At 50.4% G+C, this 14,089-nt stretch overlaps 1 protein-coding gene across 1 annotated transcript; it reads right to left on the bottom strand.

Moving 5' to 3' along the window:
• Positions 1–28: 28 nt before the first annotated feature.
• On the bottom strand, positions 29–10,523 carry FGF23 (fibroblast growth factor 23). Its single transcript, XM_019961678.2, has 3 exons — positions 10,249–10,523; positions 3,910–4,013; positions 29–2,320 (listed from the first exon to the last, which is right to left on the bottom strand). The coding sequence occupies exons 1-3, from the start codon at positions 10,442–10,444 to the stop codon at positions 1,883–1,885; spliced, it is 738 nt and encodes a 245-aa protein (XP_019817237.2). The 5' UTR covers positions 10,445–10,523; the 3' UTR covers positions 29–1,882.
• Positions 10,524–14,089: the final 3,566 nt, after the last annotated feature.

Below are 14,089 nucleotides of genomic sequence, written 5' to 3'. Positions count from 1 at the left end.
CAAAAAAAGAAACACTCAGAGAAGCTGAGATAAATTTTATTTTTTTTAACAGAAGAAAGGAAAAGGGTGGGGTTACATTTTTATAAATATCTATAAATACAGAGCGAGAGGCAAAATCTTCCAAATAAATAAATAAATATTGCCATGTGCTAAGGGACAAAAGACTGTGGGGCTCCCTCGACTCTGCCAAAGAGAAAACCCCAAAGAACCAGTTTTCTGCCAAAGTCCTTTCCATGGAGTTCTCCAGTAGCTCTTAAACAGTATAATAGTATCTCTGATGGGAAATGAAGACTATAGAGGAAACAGTTGCCATGTGCTGCTATTTAGTGTCATACACAGTCTGAGTGTTTCAAAATAGGAACCGGTCCTTCAGCCTAAAGCATCAGGCGAGGACAGTGGATCAGTTTCTACGATTGGGTGCATGATGAGAAGTGGGGGGCGGCAAGGAGGGTGGTGAGGTGACTGGGAAGAAGCTGCTATTCAGATCTGCCCTGCTTGCCCACATTCTCCTCTTCAGGTGGCCATTGAAACAGAGGTAGGAACGGGGCCCCTGAGGATGCCTAAGTCATCAGTGCCCTGCCTGGTGCTCCATCGTCTGTAAGTGAGAGTCGGTATTCCTCAGGATGCCACTGGGGCTTCTGGGACTGAAAACTGTCTTTGGTGCCCCCAGAACTTCCAAGTGGAGTAACACCCAGACATGCCGGCCTAGGAGCCTAGCTAAGCCTCTGGCCATGGCTGCAGGGCAGGTAGGGTGGTGATGAAGAGCTGACAGTGCTGGCTTTTTCTAACTCCTGCACTGGGGTCCCCAGTCCTGGATTTCTTTCCCCAGGATCCTCAATGCCACTTCATGAAAGGGCACAATTGCCACAAAGACCCCAGAACCCACAGTAGTGTTCTCAAGGCCCCTCCCTGCAACAGTTGTGTAGTTGGGATTGCCACTCAACCTGGAAGCAGAGACTTAGCTAAACGCCTCTAAACAGAGTGAATTTTTTTCCCCTTGGAAAAACAAATCCTAGCAGGGTAGATTCTCTGGAGCCAAGACCGGATCCCCTCCTCAGGCTCAATTCACTCAAGCCAGAGGCGGTCCAGGAGGCAGAGCTGTGTCAGGGCTGCAGGCGTCACTCTGGGCCTCAGGCTTTGGTTGCAGAGAGGGACAGGGCAGGGCAGGGGGACCGCCCAGTAGGGAGGGGATGTTTCCACCTTGATCCCTTGCCTCCGGTCTCTGAGGAGTCATTCTGGCTAAATTTTGACCAGCCTACCGCCAATCTTGTGGACAGGCTTTTCCAGAGATGCTTAAGGATGTTTGCGAGTAGGACTGCCCAGTCCATCTGTTAGTGTCCTCTCAGGTCAGGGTCAAGCAGGGTCCAGGCAGATGACACAAAGTAGTGGGTAGTGGAGGATCTGCTGGCTTGGGTCTCCCCTTCACCTCCCTGGGTGAGAGGTGGGCGTGTTGAGGGGATAAACTGCCTAAACCTTTGTTGCTTTTTAAATTTTGTTTGTTTTGGCCCGCAAGATATGTGGGATCTCAGTTCCTCCACCAGGGATCGAACCCACATGCCCTGCATTGGCACGGCTGAATTTTAACCACTGGGCCACCAGGGAAGTCCCTAAGCCTTTGTTCTTAATGATTGGACTGATGGAGAGGACAGGAGGGGGAAGAGGAGAGTGGGTGGGGACACCTTCTCTCCCAGGGGTGCGTGGAGAGGTGGGATGAGGAAGGTGAGGAGTTCCATCCCGCAGGCCTCAAAGGGCGATTCCCCCTGGAGCAGGGAGTGCCGGTCTTCCCGGAGAGGGAGCCGCCACTCCACTCCACCTCCTGTGCTGGGGGTGGCAGGGGAACCTGTCCCCCAGGAGACGATGTGGCTTTCCCAAGTCGGGCGCCCTAGGCGAAGCCAGGGAAGGGCCGGCAGCGCTCGGCGCCCGCGGAGCCGGCGCGCACGTCCAGGCGGTGTCCGCGGAGCACCCCGAGCGGGTCGCTGGCGGCAGGGCCGGAGTCCTCGGCGCTGGGCAGCTCCTGGGAGCAGGCGGCGGGCACGGGCGTGGCGCGGGCGCGCGGCTTGAGCACGCTGAGCGGGTCCCCGCCGTCGTGTGCGCTGCGCGTGTGGCGCCGGGGCCGCGCGGTGGCGGCGAAGTGCGGCAGCGGGATCTCGTTCCTGCGCGACAGGAACTGCGCGTATGGGGGCGGGTTGGTGCCCGGCAGGAAGGCGCGCTTGGCCCGGCCCAGGCTGACGAGGAAGCGGTGCTGCGGCGAGTGGTACACGTCGTAGCCGTTCTCCAGTGTCCGCTGCCGGAACCGGCAGCTCTCCGGGTTGAAGTGATGCTGCAAGCGGGGCGGGGCGACTGGGGTGAGCCTGGAGCCTGCGGGGACTGGACGCGACCAGCTGCACCCCAGGGACCCCATCCCTCCCACCCACTCTGCAAGAGCCGTGCCTTAAAAACCCCTTCGTGCCCTGCTGGGCAAAAGGGATTTCCACTCATTTCTAAGCTACCCGGCCCCCAGCGCGGTTCCTCTTGGCCCGCCTGGGGACTCACTGGCGGCCTGTGGCTGCCTGGAGCCACGCTGGACAAAACTAGCTTTCTGGAGGGAGGCCGACTTCCATGCAGCCTCGTTCCGCCCTGTCACTGCCCTTTAAACCCTTTTTGGGCTCAGCGGCGACTTGGGTTAGCCTTTTCACCTGGACAAAGGTGGGGTGAGGTTTGTGGGGCCCCGCATAAGTGAGAGTGCTCCCAGCCGAGACAGAACGTGCGAATTCAGGACATGAACTTCATCACCAGATGACCTAGGCAAGCCCTCACTCAGCCACTCACTGGGGCTGGGTTTTGCCCAGTGACTGCTGGGACCTTTGCAGAGTATGCCATTTAATCCTCAAAGTCCAGGAAAGAAAGTGTTAGGCACTGAGTCGTGTCTGACTCTTTGTGACACCGTGGACTGTAGCCCGCCAGTCTCCTTTGTGCGAGGAGTTCTCCAGGCAAGAATACTGGAGTGGGTTGCCATTTCCTTCTTCAGGGGATCTTCCCCACCCAGGGTTTGAACCCAGGTCTCCTGCACTGTAGGCAGATTCTTTACCGACTGAGCTACCAGGGAAGCCCCAGAGTCCAGGAAGTCAGTATTTTAAAGATGAGGACTCTCTATATGCCTGTATGTGGTCAACAGGTATTTTCATATCTATTTATCTATATTTGTTCAACAGATATTTATCTGCTCTGGGTCAGATTCTATGGTGGGTGCTGGGACACAGCAAGCAAAACATAAAGTAATTGCTGTCTTGGAATTTCTGGTGGGAGGAGCTCCGGGGCTCTGCCTTCCTGCTCCTGTTCTAAGGCATGATGTTTGGAATGGCAGTGCTGCCTTGTAGGTCGGAAAAGCCCTTGCTCTCCAGCTCAGAGCAGCTGTCACAGCTGGGACAGAGAGAATTCCTTACAGACCTTGAATTGGGGGAAGCCCACAGGGCATATGATCCACATCCCCACCCTTGACTTCTTCCAGGTCAGGAAACTGAAATTGACGGATAATAGAGGACTTGCCCAAGGACAGGGACATCTAGGAACAACATCATGAGATGCCAGTGGCTCCTCACCCTTTCTTTCTAACGGACTTTACAGTATGAACGGATGTGCCGTGAGGACCTGGGCTGCAGACAAGGTGCTGTGCCAGGTACAAAAATGGGGACAAAGGGGGGCAGGTCAGATTAGAAGCTGAGAGCCCAGGAACCATGAGCTGGACTTACTGGGTTCAGACCCCAGTTGTATAAACCAGAGCATCTGATACTTAGATGGGTAAAAGTCCTCAGTGAAAAGATCACCAAGATACACTGCAGGTGGAAATCTTTAAGCTATAAGGTTCTATGTTTTGCCAGAGCTGTGGGATAAGTATTTGCAACTAATAACCCAGCACAGAAAGAAACTCACGGATCCAAAAATGTTGCCTGTGAAGTCCATGCAGAGGTACCGCCTGCTCATCACACCTGTTATCACCACGAAGCCGGCATCCTCCGACCTGATCATCAGGGCGCCTGTGGAGAAAACCATTCAGGTCCAAACCTGGCTTCACATGTGGTCCCCACCTCCAAGAAGCCTGCCTTGATTGATCTGAAGGGGCAGGGTGAGGACTTCACAGAACTCTCCTCACAGTTGTCCCTGTTCAGCCTCTTCTGACTCCCACTTCCCCACGCCCCTCCCCTCCACCTTGCCTCCTGTTTCTCCCCTGCCTGTAGGGAGCACCCCAAGCTCCCAGCATTCTTCTACCCGTGCCAACACGTTTCTCTCTCCCTGGACTCTGTTGTCCCCTTTGTTTGGCTCATACTTTTATTGTTTGACAGTATGGATCTTAGTTCCCTGTCCAGGGATCGAACCTGTGTCCCCCCTTCCCCCACACATTGGAAGTGCAGAATCTTAACCGTTGGACCACCAGGGAAGTCCTTGGCTCATACTGCTTAATGTTTGCCATGGTGGTCACATTCTCCCAAGCTTTTGTGATTTTGAAATCTATGCCCAGATGTCTTTCAGGAATCCAGATTGTACGTGGAGCCTGATCCTCCACCGAGACAGCTGTGTGGAGCCGGCGAGGCGGCAGTCAGCACCCTTTCTGTGTGAATCTTCTCCTCTCCTTTCTGTGTATCCAGGTCACTCATGCTCCAAGGCCAGGCTCATATGTCACCATTTTATGGAGACTTTTCTAATCTCCCTCATCTGCATGGACTGTTCTTTCTTCTCAGCCCCTCCAAACAATGCCTCACACCATCAGAGCATGTACCTCATCACCTGTGTTAATAAGTTTATGCCTCTCTAGGGTGGAGAAACAGGTGGTTTAGCTTTCCGTGTTGAATGGATGCAGGGAATTACTTCTTGCTTCTTCATCACTATTCTTTTTCCTTTTCTCACTTGCTGGTGCCCCTCTCCCCCAGGGGTAGCCTCTCTCAAAACCTAGCCCTGGGGCTTCCCTGGTGATCCAGTGGTTGGGAATCCACCTGCCAATGCAGGGGACACGGTTTCGATCCCTGGTTCGGGAGATTCCACATGCTGCGGGGCAGCTAAGCCTGGGCACCACAACCACCGAAGCCCACACGCTCTAGAGCCCATATTCCTCAGCAAGAGATGCCACTGTGATGAGAAGCCCTTGCGCTGCAATGAAGAGCAGCCCCCACTCGCCGCAACTAGAGAAAGTCACGCTCGGCAGTGAAGACCCAGCACAGCCAGAAATAACAAATGAATAAGCCCCTAGCCCTGGACAAAAGCCTGACAGCCATTCACACTACTTACACCCTGAGTAAGTGACAGCAGCTCTAAGTGTGACCCCCCACTCCCTTGCCCACCCCCGTGGAGACTTGCAGTTTTAACAAGTACCAGTGACTAGTTAAATAAAGTCTAAAGTTTCTGTTTTGTAGCAAGGGTACAAGTAGGCCATAAAAGGTGTGATGCGAGTGACAATTGAGCAAGACTTCCTCCCCAAATGCTGTTTAACTTCCTGACATTTTCTACTAGGCTCATTTGTTTAAGTCTCAGGGTCTCTTCCCTTAGCCAACCAGATAATTGTTCCCCACATGTCTCATTTGGCCTCAGAGTCCCCAGGGAGGTAGTTCAGGCAGGGGTCTTCTAGAAAGGTAGCCTGGAGAGCTGTGAACACCGGGCCTGTGTGCCCAGTAAGTGGTGTCACCTCCTGGGTGAGTTACACCCCAGATATACCCCCATGTGGGCTCCATGCAGAGCCCTCCAAGGACAGCTACAGGCAGTGCTCAGACCCTAGGTGAGCTCAGAGCAGTCAGAATGATGACAGGCAGAGGCCGTGAGGCTGAGAGCAAGCCCAGAAAGAAGCCCAAGTGGAGTGGTCATTGGTTTCCAAGTGTGGCTAAGGATTGGCCTTGACAGAAGCTTCTGGATGTGGGGTGGGTTATGGGAGGTACAGAGGATATGAAATCCTCCATAGTAGCGTCTGTCGGGGTGTCTCAGATCTACAGCTACTGTTGAGGGAAGACCTGAAACATAAAGAACAAGAAGCTGTTTCTAGCTTGATGATTTTTTAGTCTAGCTGAAAAAAAATTACACTTCATAACTGTTTTTGAGAGGTTGTACTCTGAGTACTTGATATATTTTAAATTCTCAAAACAGCTGCTATGGGACTTGCCTACTGGTCCAGTGGTTAAGACCCTAAGTTTCCATTGCAGGGGGGCTCAGGTTCAATTCCTGCTTGGAGAACTTAGATCCCACATGCCTTGGGCACTAAAACTAAAGAAATAAAAAAGAATTTTTTAAAACCCCAGCTGCTATGTTGTTAATGTCACCACTATTAATATTGGAAATAGCAACCTCCCAACTTAAATGATGAGGAACCTATGGCAATATTCAAACTCCGATCCATGACCCTGACATCCTCTGCCCACGGCCCAGGAGCTCATCTCCAACTGAGGTCACAACAAGCCTCAGAAGACACAATCAGGGGCCAAAATCCAGGCCATGGCTATGAGGCTTCCAGGTCATGGTGCCCTGGAGGGGGTCAGGGGAGAGGTTCTGAGCCAGCAGCCCGGAACCCATACACTAAGATTCTGTTCCCCATTACGCCTCTTCCTAATGTTGTAGCCTCAGCAAGTCATCGCTCTCGTCTCACAGCTGTGCTGCCTGCTCCCCTGGGCTGCAGCAGGATCAAAAGGGATGATGCTGTAAAAGTGCCTTGAAAATGTTTAGCAGATGGAAGGCTCCATGGAGGGTGGCTGGCCTGCCCTTGACAACAGGCCATCATGTGGGCCGTCACTGGCAGATGCCTGCGTCCCTCTGGGTGGTGTGTGTGGTGTCCAGGGCCACTGCGGACAGAAGGCAGCCTGCAGAGGGACAGGGAGCTGCTGCTGTGAGGGTGCGCAGGCTTGAACCAAATCCACGGGAGCCGATGCAGAAGTCTAGCAAAGGCAAGAGCTGCTTTCCTTCCCTGGTGCAGGGGCCCAAGGCAGGTCTGCACAGACCCATGGGCAGAATTTGGCAGAAAGAAAGCATCAACCAACCCCTGGCTGCTGGGGCCACATCTGTTGGAGCCCGGCAGGTGTGAAGGACATTTCCTTTCATGATGCCGTGTCTGTGTACCTGACCCCAGAAGAAGCGTGGGATGCGGTCCAGGTGTGCTTTAGGTCACTTACCATATGTGACCACGAGCCAGATACCTGTGTTCCTGAATTTCTTTTCTCATTTGGAGCACAATCATTTACCCCATTTGGTCAACTTGGGGATGTAAGGAGATAATATTTTTATCCACTATAAACACACTTTCTAAATACCAGTGATTGTTACTATGACCATTTGCCTCAACCTCTGCTGTAAAAGTAGAAAATTTTCTGCCCTATTCTCGTCTCATGGCCAGTAAGTGATAAATAAGATGATGGGTGTAATCAGCTTTGTGTTGTGTGTTAGTTGCTCAGTCATGTCCGACTCTTTGCGACCCCATGGGGTGTAGACCACCGGGCTCCTCTGTCCATGAGATTCTCCAGGCAAGAATACAGGAGTGGGTTGCCATTTCCTTCTCCAAAACAGCTTTGGGGTCCCCAAAAGAAAGATACTATTTTGAAAGATTAAAAAGCCCAAGGACGGTTCAGCTTCATGTAAAGAAAGTGACACTGGGGAAGGTGAAGGAAGTAAAAAGTTTAGGATCTAGAGAGAAATATTAACTGGGAGTAATAAGCATCTCGTTGCTACTCTTGCCACAAAGTGGGGCTCACGGAATTCAAAAGGGTGATCTTGTTTATAGTAGGGAGGAGATACAGGCTTCATAGGGGTTCCCTATTCACAGCTGTGAGTCCTGAGGTTCTAGCATCTTGTAGCAGATAATTTAATAATGATCAACAAACCAAAGATGGGCTGAACACTCAATGATTCATCAAAATCCCTCACTTATAAAAGTTAAAAAAAAAGAATTTAGTAAAGCACATTAATCAAGTGAACTGCATTTTACTGGAAATAATTAGGAGGGAAAATACACCCCACATCTTTCCATCAGTGTAAAACCATCGTTGGTTTTACAAAAATTCCAGCATTGCTTGGTGTTCACTGGGGAGGTCATTACAAATTCTTCCTCGGCTTGGTACTTAGCTGTGCTACCTTGTTACATGTATCGGTGTTTCTTCTTTCCTTTTTGGGTAACTTTTTATCTTAGCCTACCTCTCTCTCTCTCTCTCTATTTCTTTATCTATATGTATATAATGCTCTATATGTATGTAATCTATATGTATGTAATGTAATGTAATGTGATAACTGATCTGGATAATATAAAAGTTTATACAAACTAGGAGAAGTGTCTCCCTCCCACCCCTGACTCTGTCCCTTCCCCAGGTTTCTTAATTGCCAGAGACACAGGCTTAGCTAGGACCTATATATGACGAAAGCACATTTCTGTAAAAAAAAAAAAAAAAAAGATCTGAAATCAGTTCATTTCACTTTGCTTCCTCTCACTGATTTTAATTCATTCCAACTAGCGCTCTGTGCCTTTTGGGGGCCTGAGGTCAGTGGCTACAAGAGGGAAAGCTCTCTGATTCATTCTGCAAACTCAGTAGGCTAAGCCCCGCCCCCTTCTGGCACCACTCACAGCCCTCCCCCCATCCCCACCAGGATGCATCTTTGGGGGCTTCCTTTCATCAAAGGAAGATAAGTTTTAGAAGCAGTCTTTAGTTGTCTGCAGCCCTTTCCATCTAGGGGAATCACAGTAATTCCTCTACTATCCTGCATCGAAAATCATCTCTCATCTTGAAGGGAGGACGACCCTCAATGAGAGGTGCAAAACCATGTTTCCTAATAGTCTCTTCACAGCGGGAAGACATGAAGGGTTAGAAGCCTGGAGGTGCTTGAAGGGCTGGGTCTTCTTTTGAAGTCACCTTAGCTTTGGGGAATGTCGGACACATTGCAGATGCTGCTAAGTATCCATTGAATAAAACACGCGCTCCGTTGGTGGCAACAACTGTATCCCGATTTAGTTCAGATTTTTGCCATGTGGCTCAAACTTGGCTCCCAAGATGTTGACGCCTGAATCCTACCATATTCCCCTGAGTTCTGGAAACCATTTGGTATTTGGGGAGACCTTCTTCCTATCTCCCGTCACCATCTGCTGAGAACTTGAGATCTGAACTCTTGGCTTTGCACGTTCATCTGTCTTGCTACCACGTTTAAGGCCCTTTGATTCTTAGCAGAATGAATGTCTTGCATACAGCAAGCCCATTGCAAAATTACTGAATCATTCCGTGCAGCAATAAAGGGCAAGTCATTCCTACAATACACTTTTTAAAATTAAACAGAGATTGTGATTACTCTTTCACTCCTCTGATTGAATTTTGAATCAGTTGGCATTTTTCTGTATCCTTAGAGTAATTTTTACTAATTTTCATAAAAGAGAAGACCATGTTTTTTTAAACATCCATCCTCTTCCCACCCCATTTTCCCTTCTGAGGACATCGGAAGCACAGCTAGTTGGCTGACTATTGTAGACTGTGGTCCAATTTTCCACAAACCTGATCTTTAAAAACATTCTGATTGTCTTATGTTTTCAGTGAGTTTCCAAGCAGCTCAATTTGCTACTAGGTAGACCTTTCAGCTCCACAGAGAAGACTCACTGGCTCATAGCAGCCTGGGTACCACTGAAGCCCTCAGTAAGGTTGTTGGATAGATGAGTGGATGGATGGGTGTGTGGATTCACTGGGTCAGACTCATCAAGACAGTGAATGCTGTCTAGTCTAGTCTTTGATGCATTTTTCCTGAGAACTTTTACAAGGCCAGAATACTAGAAGCCCGGAGTTGGAAAGAGCCCCTGGATTCATCTATCCCAAGCCTTGGTCTGGTACAAGAATCCTCTTTACAACCTCCAAGGCTAACCCAGTCCAACGTTCATGAGCATAACTCAGTGTCTACTGACTGGTCTGGCTTCTCTTCCTCCCAGCCTCCTTGTCTATCATTTGTACATTTTTATGACTCTTTGGACAGGGCAAAGGGGAAGAGGTTGCTCTTTGTGGGAAGACAGATTTTAGTTAAGATGGAAATTATTCTGTTGGGAGAAACCAATAAACACTAACTGAGGAGGTGACAGAATATTCTCCCGAGGTCTAAACACACACACACACACACACACACACACACACACACGCACACGCACACACACACGCACACACACACGCACACACTGGACGAGGGTCTAGGAGGCTGCATTCGCCCTCTGGCCCAGCTAAGGCCTCCCCAGAGGCCCCAGAGCAGCCCCCTTCCCCCTGGCGTAGGCAAAGCCCCACTCACTGTAGACAGTCTGCTGCGGGGAGCCATCTACGTGCCCGTCTCCGTGGATCTGCAGGTGGTAGCTGTTCCTGGCCGTGGCCGTGTACAGGTGGGTCAGGCCGCCCCAGCTGGAGCCCAGCAGCGGGGAGCTGTTGGGATAGGCTTGGACCACACAGCTCAGGGTGCAGACCCAGAGCCCCAGGCGGGCCCCCAGCATCGCAGCTTTCTGAGTGATCGGTGCTGAGTCTGAAACCCGACCCTGCCTCCCTGACTCTGCCAGCTTCTTTCTCCTCTTCCTTGCTGGTTTCTGGCCTGAGGCTCCTCAGCTGCATTCCCTCCTTTTTTCCCCTCAGACTTTTAAAGGGTAGCAGTGTGACATCAAACAGGAAAAACTCCGCCGTCCACATCCTCTGTGTTGTAATCAGCCCATTTGAAGAGAATACAGGGATCTCTGAGGCTCACGGAAGGCACGTCGGTTCCAGACACACACACACACACACATAAACACACACACCCCTCAATTTCAAGCCAACGCTCCCAAAAGTGAATGATGTGTGGGCAAAAGTTATCTACGACTCTGGGCTGTCTGCTGACCTGCCCCACTTCCACCAGGAAATGTGAAGGCAGCCAGCAGTTCTGAAAAAATCCAGCTTCAGCCATGCAGTCGACAGACGCCTGTGCAATTAATCTCCCATCAAGTCCACTCATTTTGCTTCTCTCCCAAACGAGTGTTTTGAATTCCAATCAGGAGCTGTGCATCCAGAATGTTCTCTGTGTACGGTGCTAGGTGGGTGTATGGAGGGATGCAGAAGTAACCCAGGTCAGCATCAGGCCGTGGCATCCTCCAAGACTCCATCCTCGTGAAGATTTGGGAGCCAGAGCCTGAGGCACCCAAAGCCAAAGTTGCCGCCTTGGGAAGGATTCGAGATGGGAAGGAAGAATAAAGACCCAAAGTCACTTCTCCTTTATGAAATGCTGAGGTTCGATTGCTTGGTTCCCCTGATGAGGACTGCCCAGAGCCACTCCACCAGTATAGTGGTCTCCCCTGCAGTGTGCAGTTGAATTCAGAGAGCTTGTGAAGATGGGACGTCTGCTGGCCATGCCCAGGGAGCAGTGCCCAGGAGGGTCCCTGGAGCAGAGCTGCAGGCCAGGGGTCCCCACAGTTAAGCAGTGTCCCAGTTCTTAGGGGTCCTGGGTCCTGGGACTGGATGTGTCCTCTGATTGGAGGAGAGAGATGTGATGCCTGCCCCAGCTAACACAGGAGGCAGAGAAGAGTCAGGAACTATTATACAAGGCATCACGGGGTGTGAGGTCACAGATGCAGGCACAGAAAGCGGGTGTTTGTTATTCTGCACGTATACATGTTTTCATAGTTTATAAAAGCATTTTTCACATGTATTTGCTCATCTGATCTCATGGCCACCCTGTGAGGTAGACACACCAGGCATTAACAATATTTTAACTTTAGACATGAAGAAAGGGAGCTCTTGGGGTTTATATGTCTGGAGTCACAAATCAGATGAGCGGGAGAGCAGGGACAGCATCTTAGTTTCCCCAGGCCGCTGGACCAATAATAATCCTGGTTACACATGGCACTTACAGAGAGCTTACTAAGTGCTTTACATATAACTCATTTATTCTTCATAGTAACTCTCTGGGGGAGGAACTGTTACCTCCTCTGTGTAGATGAGGAGGCTGGTGCAGACAGTTAAATAACACGCAGCTTATACCGGGAGTGGTCGAGTTTGAAGCTGCATATCCTGAGCCCACCACGGGTTGGGGCTGAAGTCACGAGGGCAGGAGAGGAAGGACCAGGAGCAGAGGTGCACAGTGCTCCTCACCTGGACCCAGGATGTGTCTCTAAGACAGGGTGCTGATGCCCCAGGTTAGAGAGAAGATTTAGGACAGTTCAGTGCTATATGTGGGGTTTCCCTGGTAAAGAATCCTCCTGGCAATGCAGGAGACCTGGGTTTCATCCCTGGGTCGGGAAGATCCCCTGGAGGAGGAAAGGGCAACCCACTCCAATATTCTTGCCTGGGAAATCCATGGACAGAGGAGCCTGGTGGGCTACAGTCCATGGGGTCACAAAGACTCAGACACGACTGAGCGACTAAACCACCACCACGGATGCTATGTGTCAGACAGCCTTCTTTAGGAACAGTCACAGAATGGTCCATGCAAAGAACCCCATGCCTCAGCGAACTGAAGAAACAGCTTTGAGGATTGAAGTGCAAGTCATTCAGGAGCACCTGTGGTGGGTAGCACTGTGAAGCCGGCCGCAGGTACTGAGAGCCTTCCCTGTGCCAGAGCGGGCAGGGGAGGAGTTACAGAATACAGTGCAAACTTGTCTTCAAGGGACCCACGATGTGATCCTGTGATTTGTTCCCTACAAGTTGCCTCCTGAGAAGGACTGGATGGCCAGGATGGGCGGGGCTTACGAGGGCATCTGGAGGAGGGACAGATCTCTGGGTGGACGCAGTGGTCAAGGAGGACTTGAGGGCAAGAGAGGCTTGAGGGAGACTCACAGGGTGGATGGAGAGGGGTGTCCCAGCCCCCGCCAAGGCACGGTGGGACGCAGGGCAGGTGTCTTGGGAGGAGGATGTGGGCATTGGCTCTAGTCCCAGACTGGTTGGAAGGCAAACCTCCCTGGCCCCTTCCCTTGTGGGGAGGTGGTCTCAGGGTGGGTCAGGGTTTTCTCTGCTTTGTGGGACTGTGAAGCCCCTGTCTGCAGAGGAAGGTCTCTGCTCCCTACCTGTACGTCTTCACGGTGTATCATTTCAACAGTGGTTTCCCCCGCCATCTTGCTCATCCAGCCCCTGGAGTCAGGGAAATCAATGCCTAAGCCTCCAGGAGGGATGGCCTTCCTGAAAACATCACCCTGTATGTTGTTCTGCTGACAGTTAAAGTGCATTTCCTAATATCCAATCAGATTCTCTCTTCCCCAATGCATCCACTCAATCCTCACATAAGTGTTTATAGGAACCCTATCTTATAGCCAGTGCTTTGTAGGAAGTCTTTAGGGAAGCCTAAGAATGAAAAAGGACAGTCCTGTTCTTCAAGGAGCTGATAACATGCGGGGCAGGAGACGCCTAGCTTCTGTCTGGCTCTTCCCAACCTACAATCTGCGTCTACACCCAGCATCCCACTTGATGCTCTGACAGTCCTGTGAGACAGGCTGTCAGGTCACTTCAAGAACTTTATATCTCAAAACTACGATGAAGAACCACCTCACACTGGTCGGAAGAGCCATCATGCAAAAATCTACAAATAATAAATTCTGGAGAAAAAGGAACCCCCTTACACTGTTAGTGGAGATGTAAATTGGTGCAGCCATTATGGAGAGCAACATGGAAGTTCCTCAAAAAACTAAACATAAAATTGCCATATGATCTAGCAATCCCACTCCTGGGCATATATGTGGAGAAAACTATAATTTGAAAAGATACACGAACCCTATGTTCCTAGCAACACTATTTACAATAGTCAAGACGTGGAAGCAACTTAAATGTCCATCAACAGATGAATGGATAAAGAAGATGTGGTACATATATGTACAATGGAATACGACTCAGTCATAAAAAAAGTGAAATAATGCCATTTGTGGCAGCATGGATGGACCTAGAGATTATCATACTAAGTGGAGTAAATCGGACAAAGACAAATATCACAGGATATCACTTCTATGTGGACTCTCACATATGACGCAAATGGATTTATTTACAAAACGGAAACAGACCCACAGACATAGAGAGCAGACTTGTGGTTGCCAAGGTGGAGGCAGGTTGGGAAGGGATGGACTGGGAGTTTGGGATTAACAAGTGCATGTATATATATATAAACCATGTATATTAACATATAAGCG

Source organism: Bos indicus, chromosome 5 (assembly GCF_029378745.1).
Source record: "Bos indicus isolate NIAB-ARS_2022 breed Sahiwal x Tharparkar chromosome 5, NIAB-ARS_B.indTharparkar_mat_pri_1.0, whole genome shotgun sequence".
Lineage (NCBI taxonomy): Eukaryota > Metazoa > Chordata > Mammalia > Artiodactyla > Bovidae > Bos > Bos indicus.
The sequence above is the reverse complement of the archived record's forward strand: the minus strand, read 5'-3'. Positions and strand labels throughout refer to the sequence as shown.

Excerpts from the sequence above, each read along its gene's own strand:
- FGF23 (XM_019961678.2), bottom strand. The coding sequence starts at position 10,444 with ATGCTGGGGGCCCGCCTGGGGCTCTGGGTCTGCACCCTGAGCTGTGTG. Across the intron at positions 4,014-10,248 it reads CCCGCAGCAGACTGTCTACA|GCGCCCTGATGATCAGGTCG; the intron begins GTGAGTGGGGCT and ends TTTTCTCCACAG. Across the intron at positions 2,321-3,909 it reads CAGGCAACATTTTTGGATCC|CATCACTTCAACCCGGAGAG; the intron begins GTGAGTTTCTTT and ends CCCCGCTTGCAG.